General features: G+C 37.7%; 1 protein-coding gene across 8 annotated transcripts in view; it reads right to left on the reverse strand.

Annotated features, from left to right (window-relative positions):
• pax2a (paired box 2a) overlaps positions 1-24,668 on the reverse strand; it is a 123,778-nt gene that overhangs the window by 73,848 nt on the left and 25,262 nt on the right. For all 8 annotated transcript variants that reach the window (XM_062058048.1, XM_062058050.1, XM_062058046.1 and 5 more), the window contains one exon: positions 22,964-23,008. In XM_062058048.1, the coding sequence (XP_061914032.1) occupies positions 22,964-23,008 (45 nt within the window). The remainder of the gene's footprint in view (positions 1-22,963; positions 23,009-24,668) is intronic.

A 24,668-nucleotide genomic window follows, 5' to 3' on the forward strand; every position in this document is an offset into this window, starting at 1 on the left:
GCGGGTGGGACCTGATATTCAGCTGGGAATGACTAAAACAGTAAATAAACACAAGACATATATATACTCTATTAGCCACAACACAACCAGGCTTATATTTAATATGCCACAAATTAATCCCGCATAACAAACACCTCCCCCCTCCCGTCCATATAACCCACCAATACAAATCAAACACCCGCACAACACACTCAATCCCACAGCCCAAAGTACCGTTCACCTCCCCAAAGTTCATACAGCACATATATTTCCCCAAAGTCCCCAAAGTTACGTACGTGACATGCACATAGCGGCACGCACGTACGGGCAAGCGATCAAATGTTTGGAAGCCGCTGTGTATCCAACTCAAAGTCCTCCTGGTAAGAGTCTCTGTTGTCCCAGTTCTCCACAAGCTAATGGTAACGCTTGACAGTCATCTTTCGGGAATGTAAACAATGAAACGCCGGCTATGTGTTTGTGTTGCTGCAGCCGGCTGCTAATACACCGCTCCCCACCTACAGCTTTCGTCTTTGCCGTCTCCATTGTTCATTGAACAAATTGCAAAAGATTCACCAACACAGATGTCCAGAATACTGTGGAATTTTGCGATGAAAACAGACGACTTAATAAGACCAAAATGTCCGCTACGATCCGTGACGTCACGCGAAGACGTCATCATACCGAGACGTTTTCAGCATGATATTTCGCGCAAAATTTAAAATTGCGCTTTAGTAATCTAACCCGGCCGTATTGGCATGTGTTGCAATGTTAAGATTTCATCATTGATATATAAACTATCAGACTGCGTGGTCGGTAGTAGTGGGTTTCAGTAGGCCTTTAAGGGGTTCCGTTTTTAAAAAAATTTTTTTTTAAATCCATTTCACTAATTAAACGTGTGAACACATTGCAAATTTATAGCGCAACAAAGAAAAAATACAGACTCGGCTTTTCAACGGAAGTAATAGTAAATCATGAATTTTCAGAATTCCCTATTAGAGCTGGATGTTTGACATATAACACCAGATAGCTGCAATAAATCAGATTCATCCTTTTGACAGTCAGCGCGTCAAGCGGAGTGTGAAGCCCGACTGTCAGTGTGTGTGTGTGTGTGTGTTTGTGTGTGTGTGTGTGTGTGTGTGTGTGTGTGCGTGTGTCTCCTTGACTGCCTTGTTTCATTCTTTTTTTTTTTTTTTTTTTTTTTTCTCTTTTTTTTTTTTTCTCAGTTCCTTTCGGGTGTCTCCGCAGGTATCCCTGCTATCACTCCCACTGTGTTTCTTAGTTTTACCACCAACGTGTGAGGAGATAAGCTAAGATAACACGTCGACAGTGACTCTCACACCAAAAGCAACGCCCGGTAATACCCTTCTTTGATCAGCTCCGGCAGATGGAAGCCTTAAAAAAAAAAAAAAAAAAAAAATGCTCAAAATGTTTCAAACCCACAGCTCGCCCCGCAGAGATGCTATAAAGCGGCAACATCCTGGTGAAAACAATTAGCAAGGGCGCTTTAGATTTGCACGGGCATCGATCCGGAGCTAACCAAGGCGGCCGTTTCTGGGGGTTGGGGGTTGGAGGGGGGTTACGACAATGCTATCAGACGGCGCTCTGTTTTGGTTTGTCTCCCCCGAGGGGGGATGTAAATGTCCTGCGGTGGCACGGTGGCGCTCTCATGTCCTTCTTTTCATCTCCGCGTTTCAGCGATAAGATAGCCGGGCTCGTTTGAAAGGCAAATGAATTCCTTGCACGGTGCACTGTAAATCAATCACAGGCCCCCCCTTTTTTTTTTTTTTTTTTTTTTTTTGTGATAACCCGGAATCACACAAATTGTGCATCGTTTGTTTGTTGTTGGGTTTTTTTTTCTTGCATTCATGCTGTGGGCCGGGGGGAAGGGGGAGGGTGCACAAACAAACCGGTATACCCAGAGGGTGAAGACCGCTTCCTTGTAAGCTGGCTATATTTATGAAACCTCTGATGCGGAAATGAAAGCGATGAAGGAAGGGGGGGGGGGGGGCTGTAGTGAGAGAGAGGCTGTTAAGATGCTTGTTACGTTACATCATGTTTAAGAGCTTTTGTTAATTCAATTGAAGTTAAAGTACCAATGATAGTCACACACACACACACACACACACACTAGGTGTGGTGAAATGTGTCCTCTGCATTTGACCCATCACCCTTGTTCCACCCCCTGGGAGGTGAGGGGAGCAGTGGGCGGCCGCGGTGGCTGCGCCCGGGAATCATTTTTGGTGATTTAACCCCCAATTCCAACCCTTGATGCTGAGTGCCCAAGCAGGGAGGTAATGGGTCCCATTTTTTATAGTCTTTGGTATGACTCGGCCGGGGTTTGAACCAATGTTCCCTCTAATTTTTCATGTGTGTGAGCAAAAACTCCCTGAGCATTCAGTGGAGCCCATGTGAGGGACATCAGACGTGCACACTGTGGCTACACCAGCAGCACACCTGACCCAAACCTGACTAAATAACAAGTTATATCTCCATCCATATCTGTCTAAAAAAAAAAAAAAAAAAAAAAAAAAAAAAAAAAAATTCCTGAGGGAACTCTCCTGAAGGAATCAATAAAGTACTATCCATCTATCTATCCATCCATTTTCTACCGCTTGTCCCTTTCGGGGTGGCAGGGGGTGCTGGAGCCTATCTCAGCTGCATTCGTGCGGAAGGCGGGGTGCACCCTGGACAAGTCCCCACCTCATCGCAGGGCTAACACAGATAGACGGACAACATTCTCTTATTATTATAATCAAATGACAGCAGTCATTTCCATTTCTAATATAAGTGTTACAATGACAATAACAAAAAATATTGTTTTTCATGAACTGTGTACTTGTATTGTTTGTCTGGGTGGAGGTCCTGCTTTGGAAATAATTGGTACCCCTTTCAGACATTGCATTTAGTTCCCATTAAAACGTTCACATGTTGCACAATGAGATGTAAGCGGGGGATCATGTGTACATTCCTGCAACTTCCTGTTTGTAAAAAATACATTTTTATTAGTGTTTATTTAATATACTAACAGCATTTCATGATTAATATTTATAAATAAAGATTCCTAATAAATGACACTAGAATAAGCACACATTTGATTGGTAAATCATAGTGTAACGACCTGGAATGACACTTTTATGTGTGGTGTTGGAGTTGTCCGACTTTTTGTGTGGCTTTAAACGCATCACTGGCTAAGTGCCATATGTGCATGTGTTGGCGCAAGTGAGAAAGAGCGAGGGGGTGTATTTAAAAATTTTTTTTTTTTTTTTTTTTTTTTTTTTTTCCATAAATAAATACAATCATGTGTGCTTACGGACTGTATCCCTGCAGACTGTGTTGATCTATATTGATATATAATGTATATATTGTGTTTTTTATGTTGATTTCATTAAAAAAATAAAAAAATAAAAAATATTTTTTTTTTTTTTTTTTTTTTTTTTTTAATTTCTTGTGCGGCCCGTTACCAATCGGTCCGCGGACCGGTACCGGGCCGCGGCCCGGTGGTTGGGGACCACTGCCTTAGAGGGAACATTGGTTTGAATTGTCCACACGCTTAAGTCAGGACTTTGGGAAGGCCATTCTAAAACCTTAATTCCATCCTGATTTAGCCATTCCTTTACCACTTTTGACGTGTGTTTGGGGTCATTGTCCTGTTGGAACACCCAACTGCACCCAAGACCCAACCTCCGGGCTGATGATTTTAGGTTGTCCTGAAGAATTTAGAGGTAATCCTCCTTTTTCATCGTCCCATTTAAAGCACCAGTTCCATTGGCAGCAAAACAGGCCCAGAGCATAATACTACCACCACCATGCTTGACGGTAGGAATTGTTATCTTGGGATTAAAGACCTCACTTTTTCTCCTCCAAACATATTGCTGGGTATTGTGGCCAAACAGCTACATTTTTTTGTTTCATCAGACCACAGAACTTTCCTCCAGAAGGTCTTATCTTTGTCCATGTGATGTCAGATGAATCACAAATGTAGCTGTTTTGGTCACATTTTCAGTAGACCCATAATAAATTCATAAAAGAACCAAACTTCATGAATGTTTTTTTGTGACCAACAAGTATGTGCTCCAATCACTCTATTACAAACAAATAAGAGTTGTAGAAATTATTAGAAACTCAAGACAGCCATGACATTATGTTCTTTATAAGTGTATGTTAACTTTTGACCACGACTGTACAGATAAATATGTATCACATTAGTAGTAGTTGGCCATTATTTGCATTCTGCAGGACTATATCACTGCATAAGCTATCTATTAGGGATGGGCGATAAGGCCCAAAATCTGGATTGTGATATATATTGCAGCCTCCTGCGATAACGATATGAATCACAATATATTATTTGGTATGTAAATGATAATAGAAGTGTTTCAAAAATGTAGCTGCTGACTTATGCGGATTTTGCGTAATTTCCAGTAGTATTTTTTTTAATCTACTTGTTATTTTCTTTTGTAACATGGTTCTAGCTACACTACTGATTAAAATGTAATCAACATTTATTCTTCTGTTTGGATATTTTTGGGGTGCCACTTTTTTGTAAGCGTTTTGAAAACAAATGATAAATGTACGCATTATCCTGTCATAAACATTACTTAATTCATTAAAAAAAAAGAATACACAAGAAAAATGTTTATGCATATGTAAATGTATTCAGTTATAAACATTCATTCACTTTCCTTCCTGGATCTAAATTGGTATTTTTTTTCTATATTTTTATTGTAATATTTTCAGAATGTATTTGTTCTATTTTTGGCCAAAGTAAGACAAAGAAAACAATCTGAAGTTGTTGTTTTTTGTTGTTGTTTTTTTTAGTTTTAATGCCATGATTTTAATAGTCTGATTTTCCTCCATGGGGCCCCTGAGCTAAAATGAGTTTGACACCCCTGCTCTAAGTCTAAGTCTAAGTCTAAGTCTAAGTATGTGAACAACTTCCTTTTTATTGTGCAATTGTAAATATGTTACAGCTCTTAATGCAAAAAATAAATAAATACAACCATTACTAATAATCTTACCTTTAATTAATTTTAAACCTGGGACCCCATCAAGTCATAACAATGGGGTCCCCACAGTAAATTTTTGGGGTGCCACTTTTTTGTAAGCGCTTTAAAAACAAATGATAAATGTATGCATTATCCTGTCATATCTCACATTCTATATTGTGTTTTGGAAAAAGGTTGTCATAAACGTTACTTAATTCATTAAAATTAAAGAATACAAAAGAAAACCAATACATATGTAAATGTATTCAGTTATAAACATTCATTCACTTTCTTCTTTCCTTCATGGATCTAAACTGGTATTTGTTTTTCTATATTTTTATTGTAATATTTTCAGAATGTATTTGTTCTATTTTTGGCCAAAGTAAGACAAAGAAAACAATCTGAAGTTGTCTTTTTTAAATTTTTTTTATTTAATGCCATGATTTTAAATGAGCTAAATGAGTTTGACACCCCTGCTCTAAGTCTAAGTCTAAGTCTAAGTCTAAGTCTAAGTATAAGTATGTGAACAACTTCCTTTTTTGGTTGTGCAATTGTAAATATGTTACGGTTCTTAATGCAAAAAATGCAACCATTACTAATAATCTTACCATTAATTCATTTTAAACCTGGGACCCCATCAAGTCATAAAAATGGGGTTCCCACAGTAAATTTTTGGGGTGCCACTTTTTTGTAAGCGCTTTAAAAACAAATTATAAATGTATGCATTATCCTGTTAGATCTCACATTCTATATTGTATTTTGGAAAAAGGTCATAAACATTACTTAATTCATTAAAATTAAAGAATACAAAAGAAAACCAATGCATATGTAAATGTATTCAGTTATAAACATTCATTCACTTTCTTCTTTCCTTCTTGGATCTAAACTGGTATTTGTTTTTCTATATTTTTATTGTAATATTTTCAGAATGTATTTGTTCTATTTTTGGCCGAAGTAAGACAAAGAAAACAATCTGAAGTTGTCTTTTTTTTAATTTTTTTATTTAATGCCATGATTTTAAATGAGCTAAATGAGTTTGACACCCCTGCTGTAAGTCTAAGTCTAAGTCTAAGTCTAAGTCTAAGTCTAAGTCTAAGTATGTGAACAACTTCCTTTTTTGGTTGTATAATTGTAAATATGTTACGGTTCTTAATGCAAAAAATACAACCATTACTAATAATCTTACCATTAATGCATTTTAAACCTGGGACCCCATCAAGTCATAAAAATGGGGTTCCCACAGTAAATTTTTGGGGTGCCACTTTTTTGTAAGCGCTTTAAAAACAAATGATAAATGTATGCATTATCCTGTTAGATCTCACATTCTATATTGTGTTTTGGAAAAAGGTTGTCATAAACGTTACTTAATTCATTAAAATTAAAGAATACAAAAGAAAACCAATGCATATGTAAATGTATTCAGTTATAAACATTCATTCACTTTCTTCTTTCCTTCTTGGATCTAAACTGGTATTTGTTTTTCTATATTTTTATTGTAATATTTTCAGAATGTATTTGTTCTATTTTTGGCCAAAGTAAGACAAAGAAAACAATCTGAAGTTGTCTTTTTTTTAATTTTTTTTATTTAATGCCATGATTTTAAATGAGCTAAATGAGTTTGACACCCCTGCTGTAAGTCTAAGTCTAAGTCTAAGTCTAAGTCTAAGTCTAAGTCTAAGTCTAAGTATGTGAACAACTTCCTTTTTTGGTTGTGCAATTGTAAATATGTTACGGTTCTTAATGCAAAAAATGCAACCATTACTAATAATCTTACCATTAATTCATTTTAAACCTGGGACCCCATCAAGTCATAAAAATGGGGTTCCCACAGTAAATTTTTGGGGTGCCACTTTTTTGTAAGCGCTTTAAAAACAAATTATAAATGTATGCATTATCCTGTTAGATCTCACATTCTATATTGTATTTTGGAAAAAGGTCATAAACATTACTTAATTCATTAAAATTAAAGAATACAAAAGAAAACCAATGCATATGTAAATGTATTCAGTTATAAACATTCATTCACTTTCTTCTTTCCTTCTTGGATCTAAACTGGTATTTGTTTTTCTATATTTTTATTGTAATATTTTCAGAATGTATTTGTTCTATTTTTGGCCAAAGTAAGACAAAGAAAACAATCTGAAGTTGTCTTTTTTTTTTTTTTTTTATTTAATGCCATGATTTTAAATGAGCTAAATGAGTTTGACACCCCTGCTGTAAGTCTAAGTCTAAGTCTAAGTCTAAGTCTAAGTCTAAGTCTAAGTATGTGAACAACTTCCTTTTTTGGTTGTATAATTGTAAATATGTTACGGTTCTTAATGCAAAAAATACAACCATTACTAATAATCTTACCATTAATGCATTTTAAACCTGGGACCCCATCAAGTCATAAAAATGGGGTTCCCACAGTACATTTTTGGGGTGCCACTTTTTTGTAAGCGCTTTAAAAACAAATTATAAATGTATGCATTATCCTGTTAGATCTCACATTCTATATTGTATTTTGGAAAAAGGTTGTCATAAACGTTACTTAATTCATTAAAATTAAAGAATACAAAAGAAAACCAATGCATATGTAAATGTATTCAGTTATAAACATTCATTCACTTTCTTCTTTCCTTCATGGATCTAAACTGGTATTTTTTTTCTATATTGTTATTGTAATATTTTCAGAATGTGTTTGTTCTATTTTTGGCCAAATTTAGACTTTTTTTTTTTTTTAATGCCATGATTTTGATAGTCTGATTTTCCTCCATGGGGCCCCTGAGCTAAAATGAGTTTGACACCCCTGCTCTAAGTCTAAGTCTAAGTCTAAGTCTAAGTCTAAGTATGTGAACAACTTTCTTTTGGGATTGTGCAATTGTAAATATGTTACGGTTCTTAATGCAAAAAAAAAAAAATACAACCATTACTATTAATTAGAGATGTCCGATAATATCGGACTGCCGATATTATCCGCCGATAAATGCTTTAAAATGTAATATCACAAATTATCGGTATCGGTTTCAAAAAGTTTTATTTATGACTTTTTAAAACGCCGCTGTACGGAGTGGTACACGGGCGTAGGGAGAAGTACAGACAGCAGTTGCGTCCCCCAGTCATACTTGCCAACCCTCCCGATTTTCCCGGGAGACTCCCGAATTTCAGTGCCCCTCCCGAAAATCTCCCGGGGCAACCATTCTCCCGAATTTCTCCCGATTTCCACCCAGACAACAATATTGGGGGCGTGCCTTAAAGCACTGCCTTTGCGTGCCGGCCCAATCACATAATATCTACGGCTTTTCACACACACAAGTGAATGCAATCCATACTTGGTCAACAGCCATACAGGTCACACTGAGGGTGAACGTATAAACAACTTTAACACTGTTACAAATATGCGCCACACTGTGAACCCACACCTAACAAGAATGACAAACACATTTCGGGAGGACATCCGCACCGTAACACAACATAAACACAACAGAACAAATACCCAGAACCCCTTGCAGCACTAACTCTTCTGGGACGCTACAATATACACCGCCCCTCTAACCCAAAACCCCGCCCCCCCCCAACCACACCCACCTCAACCTCCTCATGCTGTCTCAGGGAGAGCATGTCCCAAATTCCAAGCTGCTGTTTTGAGGCATGTTAAAAAAAATAAATAATGCACTTTGTGACTTCAATAATAAATATGGCAGTGATTTATTTTGGAAAACCTTGTTACATTGTTTAATGCATCCAGCGAGGCATCACAACAAAGTTAGGCATATTAATGTGTTAATTCCACGACTGTATATATCGGTATCGGTTTATATCGGAATCGGTAATTGAGAGTTGGACAATATCGGAATATCGGATATCGGCAAAAAAGCCATTATCGGACATCTCTACTATTAATCTTACCATTTATTCATTTTAAACCTAATTGATAAAAGTGTATTTTAGAAAATTCTCTTTATGAAAAAAAAGGCATGTATATATATATATATATATATATATATATATATATATATATATATATATATATATATATATATATATATATATATATATATATATATATATATATATATATATATATATATATATATACTGCACCCTGGCCTGCTTTTTTATATGACTTTTCATTATTTTCTCAGCTTTGCCGTCGTTTAGCATTTTAGAGTCTTTCTGTGGAAACATAATTATCCTTCCTCTTTGCCTTTTCTCCCTCCTCAAGCTGAGTAATGCGTCGCTCCATTAATTCTCAGCTTCGCTGCCCATAATTGACTTTTTCCCTGACATGATTCCTCTCCATTCAGCCTCCCCCACATATTTTGTTGTTGTTGTTGTTGTTGTAGTAAAGCATGCCGTTGTTTACAGCCAGCTCACTGCAGAGGCCGGTGTCGCCGAATGCGAATGGCGATACCCAGAAAACGGGTGTTGTTGATCGGGTGTTGTTGATCGGGTGTTGTTGATCGGGAGTGGAACGGCGTGTTCGGAGGAAAAGGGGAGGCCCTTTTGTGTCGTCTGATATCGCCGCGCCTCTTGTCTCCGCGTTACGCTCGGCGGACCCTCCTATACACCTGGGTTGTTTTTTTTTCTCCCTTCCAACCTCGCTCGCCTTCCCCCGTCAACCCCATCGAGGTGCTCATGATGCCATTTATTTCTCCTTCGCCGTGGGTGCATTTATTTTTCCAAAGCGATCCGCTATTGACTCATTGTCATGGCCGGGCTTGGCTAGCCAAGCAGTTACAGGCCGGGGTTAAAAAGCCGCGCACTAACTGATTTAAACTCCGCCGACGGGACATGTGTGCTAAAAGCCGCGCAATCTCCCGACAAAAGGCCGAATATCAAATGGGAGCAAATAAAAAAAAACGGAACATATCCAGTTCGGTGTGTACGTTCTTTTTATGTCTCGACTTGACCCGCCAGGCCGTATTTTCTGCACTCGTCAGCTTCTTCCACACCCGCGCTACAATCACAAGTTATGACCTTTGGTTCTGGCTCTGATTTATCACGAGCTCCCTACTTGTCCTCCCGAGAGCTCCGCCGGTCTCCATTGAGGATGTGGTGAGCCAAACGTGAGGTCACAACAACCCGCCTGACTTTTACTTGATATCCATCCATCCATCCATTTTTCTACCGCTTGTCCCTTTTGGGGTTTGCGGGGGGGTGCTGGAGCCTATCTAATATTAATTATTTTACCGAAATCACTTGTATTTTACTTTTTATCCTACAAACCCCGTTTCCGTATGAGTTGGGAAATTGTGTTAGATGTAAATATAAACAGAATACAATGATTTGCAAATCATTTTCAAGCCATATTCAGTTGAATATGCGACAAAGACAACATATTTGATGTTCAAACTGATAAACATTTTTTTTGTGTGCAAATAGTCATTAACTTTAGAATTTGATGCCAGCAACACGTGACAAAGAAGTTGGGAAAAGGTGGCAATAAATACTGATAAAGTTGAGGAATGCTCATCAAACACTTATTTGGAACATCCCACAAATTGGGAACAGGTGGGTGCCATGATTGGGTATAAAAGTAGATTCCGTGAAATGCTCAGTCGTTCACAAACAAGGACGGGGCGAGGGTCACCACTTTGTCGACAAATGCGTGAGTAAATTGTTTAAGAACAACATTTATCAACCAGCTATTGCAAGGAATTTAGGGATTTCACCATCTACGCTCCGTAATACCATCAAAGGGTTCAGAGAATCTGGAGAAATCACTGCACGTTAGCAGCTAAGCCCGTGACCTTCGATCCCTCAGGCTGTACTGCGCCAACAAGCGACATCCGTGTGTAAAGGATATCGCCACATGGGCTCAGGAACACTTCAGTAACTACAGTTAGTGGCTACATCTTTAAGTGCAAGTTAAAACTCTCCCATGCGAGGCGAAAACCGTTTATCAACAACACCCAGAAACGCCGTCGGCTTCGCTGGGCCTGAGCTCGTCTAAGATGGACTGATACAAAGTGGAAAAGTGTTCTGTGGTCTGACGAGTCCACATTTCAAATTGTTTTTGGGAACTGTGGACGTCGTGTCCTTCGGACCAAAGAGGAAAAGAACCATCCGGATTGTTATAGGCGCAAAGTTGAAAAGCCAGCGTCTGTGATGGTATGGGGGTGTATTAGTGCCCAAGGCATGGGTAACTTACACATCTGTGAAGGCGCCATTAATGCTGAAAGGTACATACAGGTTTTGGAGCAACATATGTTGCCATCCAAGCAACGTTACCATGGACGCCCCTGCTTATTTCAGCAAGACAATGCCAAGCCACGTGTTACAACAACGTGGCTTCATAGTTAAAGAGTGCGGGTACTAGACTGGCCTGCCTGTAGTCCAGACCTGTCTCCCATTGAAAATGTGTGGCACATTTTGAAGCCTAAAATAGCACAAGGGAGACCCCCGGACTGTTGAACAACTTAAGCTGTACATCAAGCAAGAATGGGAAAGAATTCCACCCGAGAAGCTTCAAAAATGTGTCTCCTCAGTTCCCAAACGTTTACTGAGTGTTGTTAAAAGGAAAGGCCATGTAACACAGTGGTGAACATGCCCTTTCCCAACTACTTTGGTACATGTTGCGGCCACTCTACCAACCGAGCTTTACCTTCCCTAATATTTGCTTACATGTCCCTTACCAAGTTTCACTGCAATAAGGCGCTTTTGGTAGCCATCCACACGTTTCTGGTTGAATTTTTGACCACTCCTCTTGACAAAATTGGTGCAGTTCAGCTAAATGTGTTGCTTTTCCGACATGGACTTGTTTCTTCAGCATTGTCCACACGTTTAAGTCAGGACTTTGGGAAGGCCATTCTAAAACCTTCATTCTAGCCTGATTTAGCCATTCCTTTACCACTTTTGACGTGTGTTTAGGGCATACTTGCCAACCTTGAGACCTCCGAATTCGGAAGATGGGGTTGAGGTGGGCGGGGTTGGGGGGGGGTGGTTTGGTGGTAGCGGGGGGTGTATATTGTAGCGTTTGATTGATTGATTGAGACTTGTATCAGTAGATTGCACAGTACAGTACATATTCCGTACAATTGACCACTAAATGGTAACACCCGAAAAGGTTTTTCAACTTTAATCAATTCATGGTCACGGCGCTCAAAAATCTGTCAAAATGTTTTTAGTACGACCTCGGTAAGCTATGAAGCCGCACCGCTCGAGGGATTGTCGGAGCATTAAACATACGAGTATTATTATGGTGTGTGTATAAGGACCGCAAAATGGCACCTATTAGCGAGCATTATCTGGCGTTTTGTTTCGCAATATTATGCAAAACCAACTTTTCTTACCTTCCGCTACCTGCTGATGTGTATTTGGGATCTGCATAAGTACTGAAAATGCCATAGTCATAAGCTTCTTATTTTTCTCTATCTTCCGCTGTTGCCATTTATAATATAAATTAGTGTAAAGTTCTTACTTACTGTATATCTGTCAGTAGACTAGCTATCAAAGCGTTAAAAACTGTAGTGGGTTTACATAATTCACCCACGGAACTTTAGTTATTAGAGGGTTCCGGTCGGACGGTTTTTCACGGGACACATTTCCGGCGTTGTTGTTGCATTATTGAGCCACGGATGAGAAGATGCTGCTCGGTTGTAAACATAATCTATGCAACATTTTGACCAAAGAACCACCATCACATGTTATGTAGACCACAAGGAAGTCTTTTACATTTAGGAAAAAAATCAGAATATAACTCCTTTAATGCGCCTTATAATCCGGTGCGATTTTTGTATGAAAATAGACCTGAATAGACCCGCTCATGGTCCGAAAAATACGGTATGTGCGGTATACAATGAGTAAAACATCAATAGAGTATTTTTTTCCCGGTATTTGGTTAAATCCTGTGCTTTTTTTTCCCAGTTGAGGTTGCTTAAAACACTTAAAACATAAAAACGTTGATAACAAATTAATACAATCACACGTTGATTCAATGTTGTCTGAAAAAAAAACGTGTAACTTTTTTCCGTAACTTTCTAAAAAAGCTGCCACAAATTCGGTCATTTATCAAAAAATAAGCCAATCCCCAATAGAACCTTGTGAAATCCCGGAGGGACTGTTTGTGTTCACTTGTTGCCATGTTACAGAGATCTCTCACTCAGACCCTGTTTACATTAAGCCAGATAACCCACTAAACGAATAATTATTTAGCCTAACCCCCGTTTCGGCCACACTAAATCATCGTTTAAGGTTCCCCTCCTTGGATAATTTGGGTAAGTGTGCCGTGTATTTCTTGAATCTCCGGCTCTTAGCTTTGTATGGACTTAATGATCGTTTACAAACTGAGTTCGTAGAGGAAGTGACGCCAGAAAGACCGCGCCCCACACAGGAAGTGATGTCAGAATTAAGCTGTTTGGTAAACTCGGAGCTAAGCACTGGAAATATGGAGGCGAGTCATCCATACATGTCCGTGTTTCTCCTTTCTTTACATATACAGACACTTGTGGAAATCACACATGAATACCTTAAAAGAAAGCGATTGCAGCTATCTGGGATACAACACTTCTCAGACGGCAAGAGAACTTTCCAATGTCCCGGTCAGCAGTGATTCTACTTACTGAAAAACGTTGTCCATTTGTCAAAGGAGAGACAAATGGACTCCCATGGATGTGATAAAAAAGGTAGCGTGTGCTTTGTATTACCCGGCCGTCGAGGGAAGACTACGGAAAACGGCGAATGCTTTTGGACTGGCAAAGCAGACTGTATCAGTTATTGTCCGCCATGTATGTCACAGACTCAACGTCTAGGTCTAGAGTATATAAAGTCACCAAAAAAACGAATGGACAATGAAGGTGAAGGCAAAAGAGTGAGGAGTGTCCTGACCAGATATCTACATCCCTAGATTGATTGATGTAAAATGTTTTTTATCACATTGTTTACTTCCACGTGTCCATTAAAGATTTGATTAATTTAAGATTTCTCAGGTGTGATTCACTACAATAGGGCCCCACAGCACACTGGATTCCAGTTAATTGAAATACCACAACACTGGATATTGTTCAGATAAGTTACATTTAAGAAGTTGCACACAAAGCAACACTGGAGGTGACTATTTCCGCGCATGCGTACTAGGTCGGACAGAGGGGGCGGGGGGTCTTAAACCAGAGTTTTTCAACCTTTTTTGAGCCAAGGCACATTTTTTGCGTAGAAAAAATTTGGAGGCACACCACCAGCAGAAATCGTTAAAAAACTAAACTCAGTTGACAGTAAGAAGTCGTTGGGTATGACTTTAAACCATAACCAAGTATGCATCACTATAGCTCTTGTCTCAAAGTAGGTGTACTGTCACCACCTGTCACACCACGCCCTGACTCATTTGGAGTTTATTGCTGTTTTTTTGTGTGTAGTGTTTTAGTTCTTGTCTTGCGCTCCTATTTTGGTGTTTTTTTTCTCTTTTTTGGTATTTTCCTGTAGCAGTTTCATGTCTTCCTTTCAGCGATATTACCCGCATCTACTTTGTTTTAGCAATCAGGAATATTTAAGTTGTTTTTTATCCTTCTTTGTGGGGACATTGTTGATTGTCATGTCATGTTCGGATGTACTTTGTGGACGCCGTCTCTGCTCCACAGTAAGTCTTTGCTGTCGTCCAGCATTCTGTTTTTGTTTACTTTGTAGCCAGTTTAGTTTTAGTTTCGTTCTGCATAGCCTTCCCTAAGCTTCAATGCCTTCTCTTAGGGGCACTCACCTTTTGTTTATTTTTGGTTTAAACAATAGACACCTTTTAACACTGTCTTAAAGGCCTACTGAAAGCCACTACTACCGACCACGCAGTCTGATAGTTTATATATCAATGATGAAATCTTAACATTGCAACACATGCCAATACGGCCGGGTTAACTTATAAAGTGCAATTTTAAATTTCCCGCTAAACTTCCGGTTGAAAACGTCTTTGGATGATGACGTATGCGCGTGACGTAACCAGTGAAACAGAAGTATCGGTACCCCATTGAATCCAATACAAAAAAGCTCTGTTTTCATCTCATAATTCCACAGTAGTCTGGACATCTGTGTTGGTGAATCTTTTGCAATTTGTTTAATGAACAATGAAGACTGCAAAGAAGAAAGTTGTAGGTGGGATCGGTGTATTAGCGGCGGACTACAGCAACACAACCAGGAAGACTTTGACTCGGATAGCAGACGCGCTAGCCGACGCTAGCCACCGACCGCACGGATGATCGTGGTGAAGTCCTTCGTCCTTCCGTCGATCGCTGGAACGCAGGTGAGCACGGGTGTTGATGAGCAGATGAGGGCTGGCTGGCGTAGGTGGAGCGCTAATGTTTTTATCATAGCTCTGACGAGGTCCTGTAGCTAAGTTAGCTTCAATGGCGTCGTTAGCAACAGCATTTTTAAGCTTCGCCAGGCTGGAAAGCATTAACCGTGTATTTATATGTCCAGGGTTTAATAGTATTGTTGATCTTCTGTCTATCCTTCCAGTCAGGGATTTATTTATTTTGTTTGTATATGCAGTTAAGCACGATGCTATCACGTTAGCTCAGTAGCTAAAGTGTTTCGTCGATGTATTGTCGTGGAGATAAAAGTCACTGTGAATGTCCATTTCGCGTTCTCGACTCTCATTTTCAAGAGGATATAGTATCCCAGGTGGTTTAAAATACAAATTTGTGATCCACAATAGAAAAAGGAGAGAGTGTGGAATCCAATGAGCCAGCTTGTACCTAAGTTACGGTCTGAGCGAAAAAAGATACGTCCTGCACTGCATTCTAGTCCGTCACTCTAACGTTCCTCATCCACGAATCTTTCATCCTCGCTCAAATTAATGGGGTAATCGTCGCTTTCTCGGTCCGGATCGCTCTAGCTGCATTGCTAGCTTAGAAGGGGCCTCAGTGAGAACATTTTGAATTTCCCCCCCAAACTTTTTGTCCCTTTCAATGAGCGCCTGGAACCGTACCACCGTCGGCCCCACATGCGACAACCGCACAGCAGTTGTCACCTAATCCTCTTGGCAGCCGCCGCTCCCAACCGCAGGTTTAAATGACTGAGCGAGCGCCGCGCCGTACAACGGGGCTAATTTCCCCCTACTTCGCTTTTTTAATGCATTTGGCAGGAGCAACATTCCATTTCCCGTAATGAGATACACAAATAAATCTGGCTATGGATAGATTTGGAGTGGGGTGGCGACGCCAGCGGCGGGGGGGCTAAAGGACACCGTCTTCCCAGTGCTGTCGTAATTGGCATGCAAACCAATCTCTCCGCAGATAGGGTTGATACTTTTTTTTACTCCCCTTAAGGCTATTTCTTTTGTCTTTTCGATGGCTTGCACATCCAAGATAGAGCGAGGCGAACGGGGGGGAGGGAGGAGGGGGGGTGTTAATTTGTGAATTAATAGCTTTCTCTCTGCAGAATTGCAAATCCCCTTTAAATGTCAACGTGTTCAGTGGGGGACTCGCACAAATTGTCACCTTTGCACAAACACGCACGTTTCGGCGCGGGAAGGTGTGTTGATATGCAGGTGCAAACCCCCCCCGCCCCAAAAAAAAGTCTCCATCCTCGATCTTACTCCGTTCTAATCCGTTTCAAATATTTACCGTATTTTTCGGAGTATAAATTGCTCCAGAGTATAAGTCGCACCGGCCGTAAATGCATAATAAAGAAGGAAAAAAATATACAAATATTATACAAATATCTTCATTAAATAACACAAATTGCATTATAAAGTATTCAGAACAGGTTCTAGTTTTTTCCTCAATATCGTACAATATAAATCAACCTACCGCATTTTTCGGACTATAAGTCGCACCGGAGTATAAGTCGCACCGGCCGTAAATGCATAATAAAGAAGGAAATAAATATACAAATATTATACAAATATCTTCATTAAATAACACAAATTGCATTATAAAGTATTCAGAACAGGTTCTAGTTTTTTCCTCAATATTGTACAATATAACTCAACCTACCGCATTTTTCGGACTATAAGTCGCACCGGAGTATAAGTCGCACCGGCCGTAAATGCATAATAAAGAAGGAAAAAAATATACAAATATTATACAAATATCTTCATTAAATAACACAAATTGCATTATAAAGTATTCAGAAAAGGTTCTAGTTTTTTTCCTCAATATTGTACAATATAAATCAACCTACCGCATTTTTCGGACTATAAGTCGCACCGGAGTATAAGTCGCACCGGCCGTAAATGCATAATAAAGAAGGAAAAAAATATACAAATATTATACAAATATCTTCATTAAATAACACAAATTGCATTATAAAGTATTCAGAGCAGGTTCTAGTTTTTTCCTCAATATTGTACAATATAAATCAACCTACCGCATTTTTCGGACTATAAGTCGCACCGGAGTATAAGTCGCACCGGCCGTAAATGCATAATAAAGAAGGAAAAAAATATACAAATATTATACAAATATCTTCATTAAATAACACAAATTGCATTATAAAGTATTCAGAACAGGTTCTAGTTTTTTCCTCAATATTGTACAATATAAATCAACCAACCGCATTTTTCGGACTATAAGTCGCACCGGAGTATAAGTCGCACCGGCCGTAAATGCATAATAAAGAAGGAAAAAAATATACAAATATTATACAAATATCTTCATTAAATAACACAAATTGCATTATAAAGTATTCAGAACAGGTTCTAGTTTTTTCCTCAATATTGTACAATATAAATCAACCTACCGCATTTTTCGGACTATAAGTCGCACCGGAGTATAAGTCGCACCGGCCGTAAATGCATAATAAAGAAGGAAAAAAATATACAAATATTATACAAATATCTTCATTAAATAACACTAATTGCATTATAAAGTATTCAGAACAGGTTCTAGTTTTTTCCTCAATATTGTACAATATAAATCAACCTACCGCATTTTTCGGACTATAAGTCGCACCGGAGTATAAGTCGCACCGGCCGAAAATGCATAATAAAGAAGGAAAAAAATATACAAATATTATACAAATATCTTCATTAAATAACACAAATTGCATTATAAAGTATTCAGAACAGGTTCTAGTTTTTTCCTCAATATTGTACAATATAAATCAACCTACCGCATTTTTCGGACTATAAGTCGCACCGGAGTATAAGTCGCACCGGCCGTAAATGCATAATAAAGAAGGAAAAAAAATACAAATATTATATAAATATCTTCATTAAATAACACAAATTGCATTATAAAGTATTCAGAACAGGTTCTAGTTTTTTCCTCAATATTGTGCAATATAAATCAACCTACCGCATTTTTCGGACTATAAGTCGCACCGGAGTATAAGTCGCACCGGCCGTAAATGCATAATAAAGAAGGAAAAAAATATACAAATATTATACAAATATCTTCATTAAATAACACAAATTGCATTATAAAGTATTCAGAACAGGTTCTAGTTTTTTCCTCAATATTGTACAATATAAATCAACCTACCGCATTTTTCGGACTATAAGTCGCACCGGAGTATAAGTCGCACCGGCCGAAAATGCATAATAAAGAAGGTAAAAAACATATATAAGTCGCACTGGAGTATAAGTCGCATTTTTGGGGAAATGTATTTGATAAAACCCAACACCAAGAATAGACATTTTAAAGGCGATTTCAAATAAATAAAGAATAGTGAACAACAGGCTGAATAAGTGTACGTTATATGAGGCATAAATAACTAACTGAGAACGTGCCTGGTATGTTAACGTAACATATTATGGTAAGAGTCATTCAAATAACTATAACATATAGAACATGCTATACCAGGGGTCACCAACCTTTTTGAAACCAAGAGCTACTTCTTGGGTACTGATTAATGCGAAGGGCTACCAGTTTGATACACACTTAAATCAATTGCCAGAAATAGCCAATTTGCTCAATTTACCTTTAACTCTATGTTATCATTAATAATTAATGATATTTACACTTAATTGAACGGTTTAAAAGAGGAGAAAACACGAAAAAAAAAGACAATTAAATTTTGAAACCGTTTATCTTCAATTTCGACTCTTTAAAATTCAAAATTCAACCGAAAAAAAGAAGAGAAAAACTACCTAATTCGAATCTTTTTGAAAAAATTAAAAAAATAATTTATGGAACATCATTAGTAATTTTTCCAGATTAAGATTAATTTTGGAATTTTGATGACATGTTTTAAATAGGTTAAAATCCAATCTACACTTTGTTAGAATATATAACAAATTGGACCAAGCTATATTTCTAACAAAGAAAAATCATTATTTCTTCTAGATTTTACAAAACAACAATTTTAAAAGAAATTCAAAAGACTTTGAAATAAGATTTAAATGTGATTCTACAGATTTTCTAAATTTGCCAGAATAATTGTTTTTGAATTTTAATCATAATAAGATTGAAGAAATATTTCACAAATATTCTTCGTCGAAAAAACAGAAGCTAAAATTAAGAATTAAATTAAAATTTATTGATTATTCTTTACAATAAAAACAATAAATTTACTTGAACATTGATTTAAATTGTCAGGAAAGAAGAGGAAGGAATTTAAAAGGTAAAAAGGTATATGTGTTTAAAAATCCTAAAATCAATTTTAAGGTTGTATTTTTTCTCTAAAATTGTCTTTCTGAAAGTTATAAGAAGCAAAGTAAAAAAAATAATGAATTTATTTAAACAAGTGAAGACCAAGTCTTTAAAATATTTTCTTGGATTTTCAAATTCTATTTGAGTTTTGTCTCTCTTAGAATTAAAAATGTCGAGCAATGCGAGACCAGCTTGCTAGTAAATAAAAAAAATGTAAAAAATAGAGGCAGCTCACTGGTAAGTGCTGCTATTTGAGCTATTTTTAGAACAGGCCAGCGGGCTACTCATCTGGTCCTTACGGGCTACCTGGTGCCCGCGGGCACCGCGTTGGTGACCCCTGTGCTATACGCTTACCAAACAATCTGTCACTCCTAATCGCTAAATCCCATGAAATCTTATACGTCTAGTCCAGTGGTTCTTAACCTGGGTTCGATCGAACCCTAGGGGTTCGGTGAGTCGGCCTCAGGGGTTCGGTGGAGCCTCAAGCCACACCCGACTCATCGTGTACATAAAAACTTCTCCCTATCGGCATATTATGAATACGGCAACAGCAGAAGTCAAACTGATTTGCAGGTGTGTCATTTTTTATGAGTTTATGCACTGTGTTGGTTTGGTTCTTTGAACAAGGTGATGTTCATGCACGGTTCATTTTGTGCACCAGTAAAAAAATCATATAACTTTGTCCTGAATTTGAAAAAAAAAACATTTTATTTTTCACTAAATGCGCATATGAAACTGGTGGGGTTCGGTACCTCCAACAAGGTTAAGAACCACTGATCTAGTCTCTTACGTGAATGAGCTAAATAATATTATTTGATATTTTACAGTAATGTGTTAATAATTTCACACATAGGTCGCTCCTGAGTATAAGTCGCACCCCCGTCCAAACTATGAAAAAAAACCTGTGATTTATAGTCCGAAAAATACGGTATATACTTTAAAAAAGCGATATCACATGACCAGGACATATATGACCTGTGGCACCTGAAGCTCGTCTTATGTGTACATTACGCCACATTACCACATAATGGCGACCTTTCCCTTTTGACATAGGGCCTAATCTTGACACCAACCTGCACTGCAAAAAGTCAGTGTTCAAAAACAAGCATAAAAAAATACAAAAATTAGGGGTATTTTATTTGAACTAAGCAAAATGATCTGCCAATAGAACAACAAAATCCGGCTTGTCAAGCAAGACTTTCCAAAACAAGTAAAATTAGCTAACTTCAATGAACCCCAAAATACCTTGAAATAAGTATATTCTCACTAATAACAAGTGCACTTTTCTTGGTAGGAAAAAAAAAAAAGAGACCTTTTTGCTCTATGTTGAAAAATATTCTTAAATGAAGTAAATGCTAGTGCCATTATCTTGACATAATGATATGCGCTCGGCATTACATTTCTTAAAACTAGCAAACTTATACTAAAAACTAGTTCATTGTTCTTAATGGAAAGGCAACAAGGCAACCGCTTGTTACTCTCGGGGTCTCCTAGCCGCTCAGGAAAATCATATTGTCTAAAAATGCATTTTTCCATCGATAACATGACATAATCGCTCCAAGTGAGTGCTCTTTCAGTCAATTAGTGCGCATATATACAGCCCGGCCCCCCGGCCAAAATTGTTTTAATTGTAATTTTGAAGAATTTATCTGAATGTGCATGAACTATTTCTGTTCAAAATAGTTCGAAATGTCACATGTTAAATGTTTCAATATTAACTGTACTGTGCCAACTGTACTGTGCCAACTGTACTACTATATGAGTACGTATTTTCTATTGTTTCATTGAAAATAAAACAGCAAAGTCCATTTGGCTGTCATCTGTTTTAATTATGAGACACAATTGTGTCAAAGTCATGATTTTTTTGTTCAGGCTTGAAATAAGAAATTATTACTTAAAAAAAAGTAGTTTTATACTTGTGAGTGTTGATGACACAGCCTTGCAACACTTGATGTTTTAGTTTCAAGCATGTTTTACTCAATATAGGTCATCAAATCTCAGCAACAAGCGGTAATATCTTACTGAGATCATTTAGGACCAAAACCCTTAAAACAAGTAAAACACTCTAACATAAAATCTGCTTCGTGAGAAGAAGTATCTTATCAGACAGAAAATAAGCAAATATCGCCCTCATTTGAGATATTTAATCTTACATAGATTTCAGTTTTTGCAGTGTGTGCAAATAGTAGAATCCTGCCTGCAACAAGGTCTAATAAATACCGTAATTTCCGGACTATAAGCCGCTACTTTTCCCCCTCGTTCTGGTCCCTGCGGCTTATACAACGGTGCGGCTTATTTAGGGCCTGTTCTTCTCCGACACCGACGAAGAGGATTTTGGTGGTTTTAGTACGCAGGAGGAAGACGATGACACAATGATTAAAGACTGACTTTTCATATACCGGTAGGCTGGTTATTTTGATAATGTACATGCGAGCATTTTGTATTACTTTGCACCGTTGTATTATTTGTACTCTGCACGAATGCTGTTCGCCATGTCAAAGATGTGAAAGTTTGATTGAATGATTGAAAGATTTATTGTTAATAAATGGGACGCTTTGCGTTCCCAAACAGTCATCTCTGTCCCGACAATCCCCTCCGTGGTAGCAGGAACCCCTATATACTACGCTAATTACACATCAAAACCCTGCGGCTTATAGTCGGGTGCGGCTTATATATGGAGCAATCTGTATTTTCCCCTAAATTTAGCTGGTGCGGCTTATAGTCAGGTGCGGCTTATAGTCCGGAAATTACGGTAATCAAGCAACTTGTGTGCTATTTCCTAGCATTTAAGTGAACATGTACTGCAAATGTGTGCATTTGCAGTATATGAGAGTATATAAGTATATGAGTATATGAGAGTGGTGAGGACGGCAGAAAAGATCATCAGGACTCCTCTTCCTCCTATCCAGGAGATCTCAAAAAGCCGCTGCCTGACCAATGCTCAGAAAACCTGCAGACTCCTCCCACCCCCCACCATGGACTGTTTTCACTGCTGGATTCTAGAAAGAGGTTCCGCAGCCTCCGTAACAGCTTCTTCCCTCAGACCGTAAGACTCTTAAACGCATCATAATAATCCCCTCAATTCCCCCCAAAAATGGATGAACTGGCTGGAATATAAAGACAATATAACATACATCCATAAACGTGGATGCATATGCAAAAGTGCAATATATTTATCTGTACAGTACTCTATTTATTTATATCTGCACCTTATTGCTCTTTTATCCTGCACTACCATGAGCTAATGCAACAAAATGTTGTCCTTATCTGTACTGTAAAGTTCACATTGGAATGACCATAAAAGGAAGTCTAAGTGTAAGTCTAATTTCTGCTCAAAATATTGGCAATTCAAAACCAGGAACATTTTGCATGAACATTGCATGCAAAATACACATTTCTATTCACTTAAGCTGAATGACGTCGTCGATCGAGACGCTACCAATGCACAAAAACCAGCAAAAGCATCCAAAAAAAGCAAGTTATATGTAGGTTTCAACTTACAATGTCCGATTTTTCTCCCGTCCAAGTGGTTGCCGGTCCAGATAACTGAAGAAACAGGGGGGTGGGGGAGGAATAAGGAAATTGCCTGTTGTGATTAAAATGCTTTACAAGGTAAAAAAAAAAAAGGAAAACAAAGTAGCATATGATGCTATCAACCAGTTCAAAGCAGCGCCGCTCTCTCTCACACACACAAACACACACATTCTTGTATGTGTTACCTTCTTGAGACCTCTGAAAAATGCCTCTTTAGGACCACCCTTTCTAGATATATAAAGATTTGTATTTACAACATTATTAATATATACATACCTATAAAAAAGGTAAGCTTTTAGTTATTTTTTTATTTTTTTTTATTTTTGTTTGTAATTGTTTTTTAATCTTCATTATTAACTTCAAGTTATTACAGTATGTTTCTATATACATATTTATTTATTTAAAAAAAATAATAATTTTGGCCAAAGGGGGCGCATTTCAATTCCTCACACACACTTATGTTGGCCAGAAGGGGAGCACTTCAAATTTTTACACACACTTGTTATTTCATATGTTGACCAGAGGGGGAGCACTTTTAAAACCGACACACAGTCAATTTAAAAAATCCTTCCTTTTTGGGACCACCCTAATTTTGATGGATTTCACCACCAGGGGTGCAAATGAGACATTCTCTATTAGATGCGATGGTTTTCCGTATTAGGACCATGATTTATGTCCTCACTTGTTCACCGGTCCTCATATGGAAGGTACTTTTCCTTGTTGATGTCTCAAGAAGGGAAGAATTACAAGAACACATATGTACACACATTCTTGTATTTTAACCTTCTTGAGACCTCCGAAAAACACCTACCTTTTTAGGACCACCCTTTCTAGATATATAAAGCTTTGTATTTGCAAAATTAATAATATATACAAACTATGCAAATATAAAAAAGGTAAACTTTTAGTTAAAAAAATGTTTTGCATTTTTTTGTTTGTAATTGGTTTTTAATCTTCATTATTAACTTTGAGTTATTACAGTATGTCTCTATATACACATATATATATATATATATATATATATATATATATATATATATATATATATATATATATATATATATATATATATATATATATATATATATATATATATATATATATATATATATATATATATATATATATATATATATATATATATATATATATATTATTATTTTTTCAAATAATTTTGGCCAAAGGGGGCGCATTTCAATTTCTTACACACACTTATGTTGGCCAGAAGGGGAGCACTTCAAACTTTTACACACACTTGTTATTTCATATGTTGACCAGAGGGGGAGCACTTTTAAAACCGACACACAGTCAATTTGAAAAATCCCTCCTTTTTCGGACCACCCTAATTTTGATAGATTTCACCACCAGGGGTGCAAATGAGACATTCTCTATTAGATGCGATGGTTTTCCGTATTGGGACCATGATTTATGTACTAACTTGTTCACCGGTCCTCATATGGACGGTACTTTTCCTTGTTGATGTCTCAAGAAGGGAAGAAATACAAGAACACACACATACACACATGCGCACACACACACACACACACACGCACACACACACACACACACACACACACACACACACACACACACACATTCTTGTATTTGTTACCTTCTTGAGACCTCCGGGAAAAAACTACCTTTTTAGAACCAGCCTTTCTAGATATATAAA

This window comes from Entelurus aequoreus, linkage group LG09 (assembly GCF_033978785.1).
Source record: "Entelurus aequoreus isolate RoL-2023_Sb linkage group LG09, RoL_Eaeq_v1.1, whole genome shotgun sequence".
Lineage (NCBI taxonomy): Eukaryota > Metazoa > Chordata > Actinopteri > Syngnathiformes > Syngnathidae > Entelurus > Entelurus aequoreus.